At 48.6% G+C, this 12,884-nt stretch overlaps 1 protein-coding gene across 4 annotated transcripts in view; it reads right to left on the bottom strand.

Annotated features, from left to right (window-relative positions):
* Positions 1–536: 536 nt before the first annotated feature.
* Positions 537–12,884, bottom strand: part of LOC125088827 (leukocyte immunoglobulin-like receptor subfamily A member 6) — a 152,484-nt gene continuing 140,136 nt past the window's right edge. Inside the window, exons 1-8 of one of the 4 annotated variants that reach the window (XM_047710359.1) lie at positions 4,795–4,843; positions 4,603–4,638; positions 4,134–4,421; positions 3,690–3,992; positions 3,170–3,466; positions 2,652–2,954; positions 1,084–1,137; positions 537–970 (exon numbers count right to left, since the gene is read on the bottom strand). In XM_047710359.1, coding sequence (XP_047566315.1) covers positions 807–970; positions 1,084–1,137; positions 2,652–2,954; positions 3,170–3,466; positions 3,690–3,992; positions 4,134–4,421; positions 4,603–4,638; positions 4,795–4,828 — 1,479 coding nt within the window. In that variant the 5' untranslated portion in view covers positions 4,829–4,843 and the 3' untranslated portion in view covers positions 537–806. Of the gene's footprint in view, positions 971–1,083; positions 1,138–2,651; positions 2,955–3,169; positions 3,467–3,689; positions 3,993–4,133; positions 4,422–4,602; positions 4,639–4,794; positions 4,844–12,884 lie in introns of those variants that run through there. The other 3 variants (XM_047710355.1, XM_047710350.1, XM_047710354.1) reach the window with 3 other exon arrangements.

The raw sequence follows: 12,884 nt of genomic DNA, 5'->3' as shown, positions 1-12,884 counted from the left end.
CACAAACGGGAAGGAGGGACAGAGGGAGAAGCAGATTCCCCACTGAGCAGCGGTCCCCCAACACAGGACTCCATCCCAGGACCCGGGATCATGACCTGAGCCCAAGGCAGGTGCCTCACAGAATGAAATTCAAAGGCGCCCAAATCACAACTAAAAAAAAAAAAAAGGAAAACCCATTTATTCCTTGGAGCCAGTGTAGCAGCTCCTACCTGACTTCACCTCAAACACCCCTGAGCTCACTCAAACTGATGTTGTTTCTGGAAGATTCCACCACGTGTTGGCGCATGAGGACAGAAGAGCTCTGTGAGTCTAGAGAGGGTTCAGGGAATGGTTTTGGATTCATCTGTTCCAATGTGGACCTGATTTTCACCCACTTATTTACTTATGAAAACAGAGTCTGTGTTTTTGGCTGAGGGATGGAGGGCAGTAGTGGACATCAGGGAAGGTGGAAATGGAAAATGAAGGAAAATGTATCCCATGAAGGTGGACCAGAGCTGCCGCTGTTGGAAGGTATGAACCAGTCCTGCCTTGTGGTACGAACCCTCAACTCACAGGGATGAGGAAGGAGGGGCAAGACCAGGATGTCCAACAATGCAGGAGGGAAAGCACCACAGGTCAAGGGGGACGAGTCCTGGACAGGGAGCAGCCCAGACATGTCCTGCACCTGAACCATGCTCCCCCTTGATGTTGTCAGCAGACAGATCAGCGACCATGAGCTGCAGGCTTTCCTCCAGATCCCTCTGGGCACCTGGGATGCATGCCCACAGCTCTGCCACAGGGAGTGGTGGCTTTGCTCCCCCTCATGCTTAGCTCCTGGCTGCGTCTGGGGTCCTTCTCTGGCTGTGCTGAGCCTCTAGCAGCAGAATCCCAAGGACCACCAGGATCAAGGCAGCCACGCCCAGGCGGGTCAGATTCTCCACCGTGTAATCTTTGGGGTCTGAGGCTAGGAATGAGGACAGAGAGGTTGCCGATGTCAGAGAGGAGCCAAATCACCCATATCCTGCATGTCCACCCAGGGGACCTGCCTCCCCCGGACAGGACACCCCCTCCACACCAGAACCATCACTGGGACTTTCTCCTACTCACCACTGCTGGGGTCTGAGTTGTTTTGGGGTGGGCTCACGGTGCCAGTGGCTTCTGCAGGGAAGATGGAAGCAGATGGAAGGAGCTAGAGACCCCTGTCCCGCCTGTCCTCTGCTCTGTGTCTCTATCCTCAGCCTGTCATTATGTGGTTTTTGTACAGTTTCTGAACTAGCCCTTCTCTGCACTAGAGGGCTTTCCTCTGCTCTCCTCACTGGATTCCTTCAGCCTCCTTGTTCTCTTTGATTTCAGAGTATGCTTCTGAGTCACTCGGGATAGATTCTGGCTGTGCCCCACCAGCTCAGGGTTGCAGAGAAAAATGGCCTCCCAGCACAGAAATCATCATGTCCTCGCATGTTCTCTGTTCTGTCTGGGACACAAGACCTCCTGGGCTCATGTCCCTGCAGATGACAGTTCCCACTTATTCAGTAGCCGAGGTCCCAGCAGCATCCATGGACAAGGGGCTGGAGCCAAGGGCTCCTGACTGTCAGGAGCACAGAGGGGCCGATGTCTGGGGCCAGGTCCCTGTCCCTCCATGTCAACCAGCTCCCTTCCTTCAGGGTCAGCACTTTATTCTATACCTACAGTATTCCTCCTTGGTTATGTTCATTAATTCATTCTTCAAATACTTACAGATACCACAGTGCTAGACATACACACACACACTCACAGAGAGAGAGAGAGAGAGAGAGAGAGAGAGATATCTGTGTGCATACATCTACAACAGACATAAATATGTATCCACAAAAGGTGATGGTCAGTCACTGGGTCATAGGAACACCGTTATTACTTGCATGCAGTGTGGATCGAGATGGGAAGAAGAGCTACATAAGTTAAATAAACCAACCAACCAATAAACAAACAAAAAAGATAAATGAGACTCATTGAAAATGTGCTAAGACCCAGGAGTGCCCAGAGCTTGTTCCCCACAAGGACCCTGTGAATCCAGTCTAACCCAATGCACACAGGAGAAGGAGGACTGGTTTCTGAGTCTGGCGTCCCTGTCACCTGAGTTCCCTTTGTCCTCATCTGCAGGTGCTGCTCTAGAAGGTGTGAGAAGCAGACACAGGGACACTGGATCAGCGTCCACACACAATGCAGAGTGGTCACCAGCTGCATATGGACATAGGGTGCAGCCTCTCTGGAGACTCCTGTGAGCCTGGATTGACACTCCCAGGTCTCAGGTGCTCACCAAGGAGCATGGAGACCTCCAGATGAGCACGGGGGCAGCCGAGGGGTGTCCACAGGTGCGGAGGCTTCTGTCCTGGACACAGTATTGTGGGGCTGACACCACGGATTGGATTCAGCTATGGAGGGACAGGAGGCAAGTGGGAGGCGCTGTCCACTCACCATCATCCTCACTCACCCCCCACGCAGCCCCTACTCCTTACTTGCTGAGACTGCAGGATGGGGGACCCGGGTGCACACTGTGGATCTTCCCAACATCTCCAGGGCAGGACCCTCCTCTGTGGAGACCCCATGAACCCCATGTTTGTTATCGTGTCAGGCTTACCTGAGATGTGGGTCCTGAGCTGACAGAGCTCAGACAGGACAGGGTCAGGGCCACTCACCTGAGACCAGCAGCTCCAGGGGGTCACTGGGCTGTGACAACAGGTAGGGGGTGGTGCTGGCAGAGCCGTAGCACCTGTAGGTCCCCCCATGGGCTGAGGTCACAGAAATCATGGAGAATTCAGTCTGGTGCTGCCCAGCTCGGTACTGTGATTTTAGACGCAGCAGGGGATTGGCTGTCCCCTCCTTGGACAGAAGGAAAGTGTCCACAGAGCTCCGTGACTGACAGAGCAGGGTCACATTCTCTCCTGGGGCCACTGTAGGTCCTGGTTGCACCGAGAGGGAGGGTGTGAAAGGCAGTTGTCCTAGAGAGAGGAAGGGCAGGTGAGGGGCTGTCCAATCCTTGTTCTGAAGTGCGTCTGTCTGTGTCCTCCAAGTCTGTGCCATCCCATCCCCTGTCTCTCTCTGTCTCTCTCTCCCTGGGGACCCCACAGCCTTGGTCCTGGCCACCACCACTTGGGGATCCCGGGGTAGGACCTGTGCAGAATCTGGGGTCCTGACTGATGCTATAAGCCCTCACCTGCAAGCAGGATGTCCAGGGGGTCACTGGGGGCCGACCACTCGGAGGAGAGAGTGTGTCCACCGTAGCATGTGTACCGGCCCCCGTGGGAGGGTCTCACAGGGCCCAGGGGGAAGTCTGCCCCAGAGAGTCCAGCCTGGGGCTGCCGGCCAAGCTGCCGGGGAGGGTCAGGTGCCCCCTCCTTGGACAGAGCGAATCTGTCATAGCCAACATCAGAGCGACACTGGAGAGTCAGGCTCTGTCCAGAGGTCACAACAGGGCCCTGCTGGGTCAGGAGGGAGGGCTTCCCCGACACACCTGGGAGAGACGAGCCATGGATAGCAGGGGCTGAGTCTCCCCAAGCCTCCCCTTCTCCTGTTCTGACCCCCGGGTCTCACTGTCTGTCAACCTCCGTGACTCTGACCTGCGAGTCCCTGTGGTCCCCTCACCCACCCTCTCATTGGGGCTCCCTGGGAGCAGAGTCCCTGTTAACTGTCTTGCTCCTCAAAACATGGATGGGGCACCAGTCAGACTTTCTCACCTGAGACCAGCAGCTCCAGGGGGTCACTGGGGTACGACCACACCTGGGGGGTGTTGCTGTAATAGCCATAGCATCTGAATGTCCACCTGTGGTTAGGGGTCACGGGGCCCACAGGGAAGAGGGCCTGGGTTCCCCCACGGGGGGCTGCCTGGGAGTTCAGGGTCCAGGAGGGCTGGCGCTTTCCTTCCCTCATCAGGATGAACCTGTGGATTCCCATCCATGAGGCACACTGGAGGGTAACGTTCCCTCCTGAGGTCACCACAGGGCTGGGCAGGGCTGAGAGGCTGGGTTTGTCCTGGGATCCTAGGAGAGGAGGAGGGGGTGGTGTTAAATGGGGCTTAGACCCTCACATTATCCCCAGGCTGGGCTGTGTTAGGGAGACCCCTGAGAGTTCCCCCTTCCTGAGGGCAGAGCCTGGGGCTGGGACTCTGAGTGGGCTCCCACCTGTCACCACCACCAGCTCCAGGGGGTCACTGGGCTCTGACCAGCTGGTCTGACTGAGATAGTCACAGCGGTATCTTCCTGCATGTACATCTGTCATGTGTGTGATGGAGAACTTGGCCTTGTCCCCGGGCTCCAGCGGCTTCTGTGAGTCCCAGTTCCATGAGTCTCCCTCTTTACGCAGGCGGTACTCCTGGGCCTTCAGGCTCCCCTGACACCAAATGGTCACCGGTGTCCCCCAGGGCATCACAGAGCTTGGCTCAGCCCAGATGGTGGGTTTGGGGCGGGTCCCTGGAAGGAAACAGAGGCTGGGACACAGACCTTCCCCACCCCCAGGTCCCATCTCAGCACCAAACCCCCAGACGTCCCACTCTGTCAGCCCAGAGCTGTTGGTCTCCATCCCCCACTTCCTGGTGGGTGACTCCTGTCCCCAGTGAGGAGGTGGGATTGGGACCCCTGGGGACAGACTCACCTGTCTGTACTTGGGTCCAGGGGCTCACACTCAGCCCTGGAAGAGAGTCCCTGTGAGAGGTTTGCTCCAAATCCTAGCAGATCCCCTCCTCCCCATGAGCCTCCTGTGCCTGGAGTCTCCAAGAGATCATGACCTGTCTGTGGGGCATGTCCCTCCTAGACTAGGGTGTCCCTTCCCCTCCTCAGATCTCACCGAGACAGAACAGAGCCGTAAGGGTAGGGGTCATGGCGTCTCCTCTCTCTGGTTCTGGCTCTGAAGACGGAGAGCCCACTGTGACCACAGGACAGACAAACACACAGGGTGTGGCCACACGGAGGCCAATCTTGCCTGTCACAGGGTTGTCACATCAGCAGCCTCACAGGAAGGGGAATGGCCCCTCCCCAGGCCTAGACTGGCTGTGGTGTCCATGACAGTGCAGCAGGGGGACCCCAAGTCTTCCTGAGATGCCCCATCCAGGTGAGGGGAACAGGGCAGGTCCTTCCCTCCCAGAACCTCCCTCATGGGTCTCCTTCATCCCCACAACCCTTGATCCTCACCATGGATGGGTCCCCAGACTCAGAGACGCTGCAGGGGACATGGGCTCCTGCTGTGCTGGGGAGCTCATGTCAGCACAGACACACATGTGATGTCTCTGAATGGTCCAGGTCAAGGTCACGGTGGCAATGAGCCCAGAGGAGAAATACGGGCAATTAGGGAAGGAAACACGGCCCCTTTCCTGGCCCCGGAGTGTGGGCTTCCTTTTGTCACAGCCTCCAAGGACTTCTCTATTTTCCTGTGGCATGGTCCACACCCCATTCATGGGCACATACCTGTGTGAGTCCCTCCTGGCTCCTCAGCGCCCCTTGCTGCAGGGGCAGAGTTGTGCTCCCCACCTGGGGTCTTGCCTGTAAGCTGTAGGGAACAATACTTGGGTGAGTGATCTGATATGGGAGACAGAGCTGATTCTCATGTCATTACTACTCCAGTGTCCACAGCCCAGGCGATCTTGAGCACAGTGACCTGGTCTGTAGCCTATCCTAAACCCCACTCTCAGTGTGGTTCTGGGGGTCAGTGGGACCTGGAATGTGGATGGGAAGAATCTTGTTAGATTCCTGACCTGATTAAGAGGGGTGTGGTTAAGACCAAAGAGGTCCATGTGTCAGATCCCACAATGAAAGTGGACCAGTGATGCATCTCTCAAGAGACCCCATGAGCTATTAGCACTCAGAAATGCTATTTATGTGTCTGAAATTATTGACAACAGCCTATTTCAGAAAAGAGAAACAAACGTTTCTGGAATTCAGGGGACTTCAATAGAACAGAGGCCAAAGCTGAGTGACCGCCAGTGCCTGGGGTCAAGTTGGGGGTGGTCAAATTTGATTTCTGCCTCTCTGAGGTCAGGTGGGTGGCCAGGTCTTCACAGGCAGGAAGGGCATCCAGTTTCTGGCTGACTATGGAAGTAGTGACCCTTCCACCTTGTGTGGAGTGGGCACTGACATGTCTATGCCCACTGACCCAGCCCAGAGGTCAGCACTGAGCCGCATCCTCTGTGTATGTGTGTGGAATGGTTCCATCCAGTGCACCACCCCCAGTGGTGTCTTGCCCATGTAAGAGTGTGTGGCTCCCCATGGGAGCCATCCCTGCCAGACACATCCAAGCTCCATTTCTAAGCTGGAAGATGGATGCCAAGGGGTAATTGGAGCTGTGACCATCTACTCCTTACAGTCCTGAGCTTCAGGACAGCTCTGGGAGCAACTATGTCTGGAACTCAGGGGTGTGGGAAGTGAGTGTCCAACAGGAAGGGACATCAGAGAGTGGCCCCAATGTGATAAGGAGTGCTATGGAAGACTGTGTGCAGAGTCATCAATCATAGTCCAGTGGAACAGCCAGAATATGAGAAACTCATTTTCCTTTAAGCACATGAAATATTGAAAAAGTGAACATTGGATTTTTGAAATAATAACAGAAGTTATATTGTGGAAAAAGGTAGAAATTGGAAATGCACTAGTTATATACTCTAGAGGTAAAATAATAATAATAATAATAAAAACTTAGCCAACATGTAGTACTATATATTGGCTAACTGGACATAATAAAAATAAATAAATCTTTGATATAACAGAATGCAAGTACTTGTTTCATCTGTGAGAAGACACAGCTGAAGAGCAGAACATGAAACTGGAAGACAATGCTGAGGATGCTTTGTGAGGTGCAAAACAGACAGACTGAAATGAAAGCCTGCAGATATCTGGGGAACAGGAAGGACACTGGGTACTGTGAGTTCCAGAAGGAAAGCAGTGAGGAGGGTGTCAGGCAACAGTCGCATTGTCCAATAGTCAGGTGTTTTACAGATGGAGACAAAAGAGGCAGGTGCTGGTGTTCATGGAAGTGTCCATGAAATCTGTGTTTCCATATCTCATGGTGGAGTGAAGGAAGTTGATGGAAGCTGACCTTTGAGCAGAAGAAAAATAGAGATTTGGGAAAAACACCTGTAAGGAATGATGAGTGAAGAATGCTTACTCACCCTTGGGATTGTGAAGGGAGAAAGGCAAAAGGGTCAGCAGGGCCCACATTCCCAAGTCCAAGGAGACTCTGGGCACTAGAAGAAGGGGCACATTGGTGGGTGACTCAGTGAAGTGTCTGACTCTTGGTTTTGGTTCAGATCATGATCTCAGTGACTTGAGATTGAGCCCTGTGTCAGTGAACATGCTCAGAGATGAGTCAGGTTGAGACTCTCTCTCTTCCTCTCCCTCTGCTTCACCATCGTCCCCTTCCCCTACTCTCTCTCTCTCTCTCTCTCTCTCTCTCAAATAAATAAAATAAATGTTCCCCTACTCTCTAAATAAATAAATAAATAAATAAATAAATAAATAAATAAAATGAATGTTTAAAATAGAAGGAGGGGCCACTGAGTGGCTCAGTCCATTGAACATCTGACTCTTGATCTGGCTCAGGTCTTGATCTCAGGTTCATGTTACAGACCCTGTGTTGGGCTCCATGCTGGACCAAGTCTACTTATAAAAGAAAGTGGAAAAATAAAATAGAAGAAGGCATACAAGCATGTTGGGGTCACCAGTGAGGTGTGTCAGTAGCTGGATCACACTCACATGTGAAAGACAGTGTATCCATGACTCCCACCTGGGCACACAGTGCCTTCACAGAGGTCCTTGATATTGGCCGTGATGGGCATATTTACACTAAAGAAAAGGTAAAATGCCACGAAGGACAGCTCTTTAAAAACTGATTATTTCTTAGAGCCAGTGTAGCAGCTCACCAGCAGGCTGTCACTTTGAACACCCTTGAGTTCCCTCAAACTGGAATTTGGAATTCTGGAAAACTCTACCGGATGAACAGAGACATCTGATTCCTAATTCTTGGGACAAAATGAAGTCTCACATGTTTATTTTTGCCTCCTCATTAGATGGAAGGTGAGACACTGGAGATGTTCACCTCAAGGGATTGAGATGGTATTAGTTAGTTTCAGGAACTCCCTAGAAGTGAGGGAAGGGAATACTTTGCCATTCCTGTCTCCTCAATCACAGGCTCTATATTTGACTCTCTGGTGTAGCTGATACCCACAGATCATCCAAAACAAGTGAGACTCCAAGAGAGGTGAGTGAGAAGGAATTGTGGGTTATCTGACTGGGATTAGAGGGTCACATCCTTTCAAAGATGTAGTTGACCCCAGTGGACATGCAGGGATCCCTGGGTGATTTCAGTCTGCCCTGACCACCACAACCTCTAGCCTCAAACAGCCAGGATTACACAGTGGAGAATGTCAACCAGATGGGCATGTCTGCTGTGATCCTGATGGTTCTCGGGGTGCTTCTCTTTCAAGCGTGGCAGTCAGAGAAGACCCCAAGATGCAGCCAGGAGATAAATCTGAGAGAGAGAAGACTGTCTGTTCAGCAAGGTAGATCCTCACCACTGAGTGGGGCAAATTCTGGAAGAAAATCTGGAGCATTACACTGAGGGAACTGTGTGTTGAGAATGTCCAGAGGAGTAAATATGGTTCGCATGTAGGAAATGTGTGGAGAGAACATTTCTTGTTTGTAGTGGACTTTTGTGCCATTAAGCTGGTAATTTCCTGTCTACCAATACTGATTGTCCCTGACTGGTCCCTGCCTTTCTCAATCCCATGACATGAGACTGCATTCATGTTGCAGGTGTGGACCCACACATATGCACACCCTCACAGACTGGTCCACTTCTATATGTATACACATTCTCCTTCATTTTGATTAACCACATCCTTTGAAGTATACTTCTGTTCCTTATAGACACAAAATCTGGTTTTGAATCACTGAATAGATGGGGTAAAAAGAGAGTCTACTTGGAAACAGATAATGGAAGACCATTCCCTAAACCCTCTCTGGACTCATAGAGCTCTTCTCCGCTCATCCGATGAGACCTGGTAGAGCTTTCCAGAATTACCATCTGTTTGAGGGAACCCAGCGGTGTTCGAAGTGACAGCCTGGTGGTGAGCTGCTACACGGGCTCAAAGAAATAATCAGTTTTTAAAATCAGGAAGGTGGAGAAGTGAACAGCAGGATCCACCTTTTCATCCCCACACATTAGCCAACTCCTTCTGGTCCCTGACTTGGGATTATATATTTCCACAGCACTTTCTATTTTTCAATCTGTCCATCTATTGTTTTAAGGAATGACATGGGATTTAAGGAATGACATGCAATCTCTCTAGGAGGAAGGATTACCACATTAACATAAATCCAATTACTCATTCAGTTTGCCATCTAGATAGAGTGATGTAGGAAATGATCAAAAAGAGTTGTAGTCTACACTCCTGAGGGAGAAGGAGGTAGTGTGCTAAAGAGGGCCATTACCCTCCTATCCCTAGTGTGGACTGTGAGCAAGAGATCCTCCTGAGGCTACACTCTCTTCCTTTAAGCTTGAAGAAGGTGTGCCAGTGGGAGGGGGCCAGCTCCTGCTCTTACCTGTCACTACCAGGGACAGGAGGTCACCCTGCTGTGACCAGCTATTCCTGCTCTGATATGCACAATGGTATCACCCTGAATCGTGTGAGCTCATGGATGCAAAGGAGAAACTGGCCTTGTTGCTGGAATCCTGCAAGGTCTTCACTAAGAAGGGTTCATAGACCTTCTCTTTATACAGAGAGTAGACATCAGCCTGCAGAGACGCCTCACCCCAGATGGTCACAGGGCTCCCCTTGGTGGCCATGGGGCTGGGATCAGCCCAGATGAAGGGTTTGAGGAGACCCCCTAGAAAGGAATCAGATGGAGAGTTGCAAGGGGGACTTCTCTCATTTCCCCACTTGTAACCCCAAGGGCCCTCCCATATTGGTCATTATCAGTCCTGCCCCTCTGTGTCCTGGGCTGCCCAGTGGGGTTGTTGGGTTGAAGCAGGATTTCTGGGGAGGGCTCACCCACCTGTGCCTGGTCCCATGGGGCCTGACACATCCTGAAAGTGTCATTAGATACAATACATATAACAACTACAATGTAAAAGGGTGAGAATACACTCATTTAGATGTTTTCAGGTTCCTACATTTCACTTGAAGAGGTAAAATACTAATTCTAAGTTGACTGTGTTAAGTTAGGTATGCATATAATAATATCTAGATTACTGCTTAACAGCACCCAAGAGGTGTAGTTAAAACCCCAATAGGGATATTCAATTGGAATCCTAAAAAGATTTCTCAAAGCCAAGAAAAGGCAGATAATGGAAATAGTAGAACAAATGAAAGAGGAGAGAAGCAAAAATAAAATGGAGATCTAATAACAATCTCATCTGTATTTACATTATATGTCAGTGGTCTAAACACAGCACTTAAAAGACAAAGATTGTAAGATAGGTTCAAGAAAAACAACTCTAAGCAAGACTCTACTATTTGTGTCTATAAGAAATTCACTTCAAATGTGATGATGTAAATAGGTTAAAAGTAAAAGAATGAAGAAAGTGGATGAACCACGAAAACACTATGCTAAGAAAAAAAATCCAGACACAGAGGTCACATCTTGTGTGACTCCATTTATATGACCTGAAGAGGCAAATTCAAGAGACAGGAAGTGGAGCAGAGATTGACAGGGGCTGGTGGCAAAAGCACCACCTGTAAATAATTATGTAATGGGTAGGGACTTTCCATTGGGATATTAAGAATGTTCTAGAAATGGATAGTGGTCATGATTGTCTAATTTGGTAATGTAGTTCATGCCACTGAATTATATATCTTAATAGTGATTAAAATGGTAAATTTTATGTTCTGTATATTCAACCATATTATAAAAAGTAGGAGAAAGAAAAATGTATAAGAGAAACACTAATCCAAAGAATATTGAAGTCATTGAATTAGCTTCTAACTGCTGCTGTCACAAATGACTACATACTTGGTGTCTTAAAACAACATAGATTATCTTAAAATTCTGGAGGTCAGAAATACAAATAGAGTCTAACAGGTATAAAGTCAAGGAATAGGGCAACATTCACTTACTTCATCTTCATTCAGAACTAGAATTCTGAATGCAATTGACTTCTAAATATTGACCATGCATTTAGTGAATCTGGAAAACTCCTTTTCATTGTTTTTTAAAAAATTTTAATTTTATTTTTTCAGTGTTCCAAGATTCATTGTTTATGCAACACACCAAGTGCTCCATGCATAACATGCCCTCCTTAATACCCACCACCAGGCTCACCTAACCCCCCATCTCCCTCCCCTCCAAAACTCTCGGTTTGTTTCTCAGAGTCCATAGTCTCTCATGGTTCATCTTCCCCTCTCCTTTTCAATTCGGGCAATACATCTTTATATTATTTTTTATTTTATTCACTTTTTTCATTTATTTTTTCATTTAAATTCAATTAGCCAAGGTATAACATCATAGTTTTTTATACAACGTTCAGTGATTCATTAGTTATGCTCAAAACTGTGAAATTTTGGAGCAATACAAGTATCATTCTATCCATTTCAGTGCTTCTCCCTTTGTTTTGTTTCATTTAATTAGTTGGTACCTCCAATTATGAATTGATTGCTGTGCTGAATACAAATGCTCAAAAGAAACATACTTGGAACATTCCTCATCACAGAGGAAAGAACTTCAAGTACATATACATATATATAATTTTTTAATTATGTCATGTTAGTCACTGTATAGCACTTCATTTGTTTTTTATGTGGTGTCCCATAATTCATTGTTTGCATATAACATCCAGTTCTCACTGCAACACATGCCCTCCTCAATACCCATCACCAGGCTAACCCATCACCCTGACCTCCTCCTCTATGAAACCCTCAGTTTGTTCCCTGGAGTCCAGAGTCTCTCATGGTTCCCCCCTCCTCTGATTTTCGCCCTCCCCACCTTTATTTTTCCCTTCCTTCTCCTAATGTTCTCCATGCTATTCCTTATGTTCCACATATGAGTGAAACTATATGCTAATTGTCTTTCTCTGCTTGACTTATTTCACTCAGCATAATCCCCTCCAGTCCCCTCCATGCTGATGTAAATGGTGGGTATCCATCCTTTCTGAAGGCTTAGTAATATTCCCTTGTATATACGAACCACATCTTCTTTATCCATTCGTCTGTTGAAGGGCATCTCAGTTCTTTCCTCAGTTTGGCTATTGTGGACATTGCTGCTGTGAACATTGATGTGCATATGGTCCTTCTTTTCACTATATCTGTATTGTTGGTGTAAATACACTGTAGTGCAATTCCTGGGTGTTAGGGTAGCTTCATTTTTAACTTTTTGAGGAACCTCTATAACTGCTTTCCAAAGTGGTTGCATCAGCTTGCATTCCCACCTATGGTGTAAGAGGGTTCCCACCATAAAAGATGATGTCCAGTTACTGATGGTTAATCATGCCTTCATAGATGGTAGGAAACACCTTTTTATTTCTGCTGAGTTTTTGTTTTCATTATGAATTGTTCGTATATTTTAACAAGTGCTTAGTCTGCATCTGTTGAAGTTATTTCTTAAATTTTAATTTTTTTTATTCCATAGGGTTTCTTAAAAATTTTTTTTAAATTTCTTTTCAGTGTAACAGTATTCATTGTTTTTGCACCACACCCAGTGCTCCATGCCATACGTGCCCTCCCTAATACCCACCACCTGGTTCCCCAAACCTCCCACCCCCCATCCCTTCAAAACCCTCAGGTTGTTTTTCAGAGTCCATAGTCTCTCATGGTTCACCTCCCCTTCCAATTTCTCTCAACTCCCCTCTCCTCTCCATCTCCCCTTGTCCTCCATGCTATTTGTTATGCTCCACAAATAAGTGAAACCATATGATAACTGACTCTCTCTGCTTGACATATTTCACTCAGCATAGTC

This window comes from Lutra lutra, chromosome 17 (genome assembly GCF_902655055.1).
Source record: "Lutra lutra chromosome 17, mLutLut1.2, whole genome shotgun sequence".
In the NCBI taxonomy this organism is placed as follows: domain Eukaryota; kingdom Metazoa; phylum Chordata; class Mammalia; order Carnivora; family Mustelidae; genus Lutra; species Lutra lutra.
Note: the sequence above shows the minus strand (reverse complement) of the source record. Positions and strands in the feature narration are given on the sequence as shown.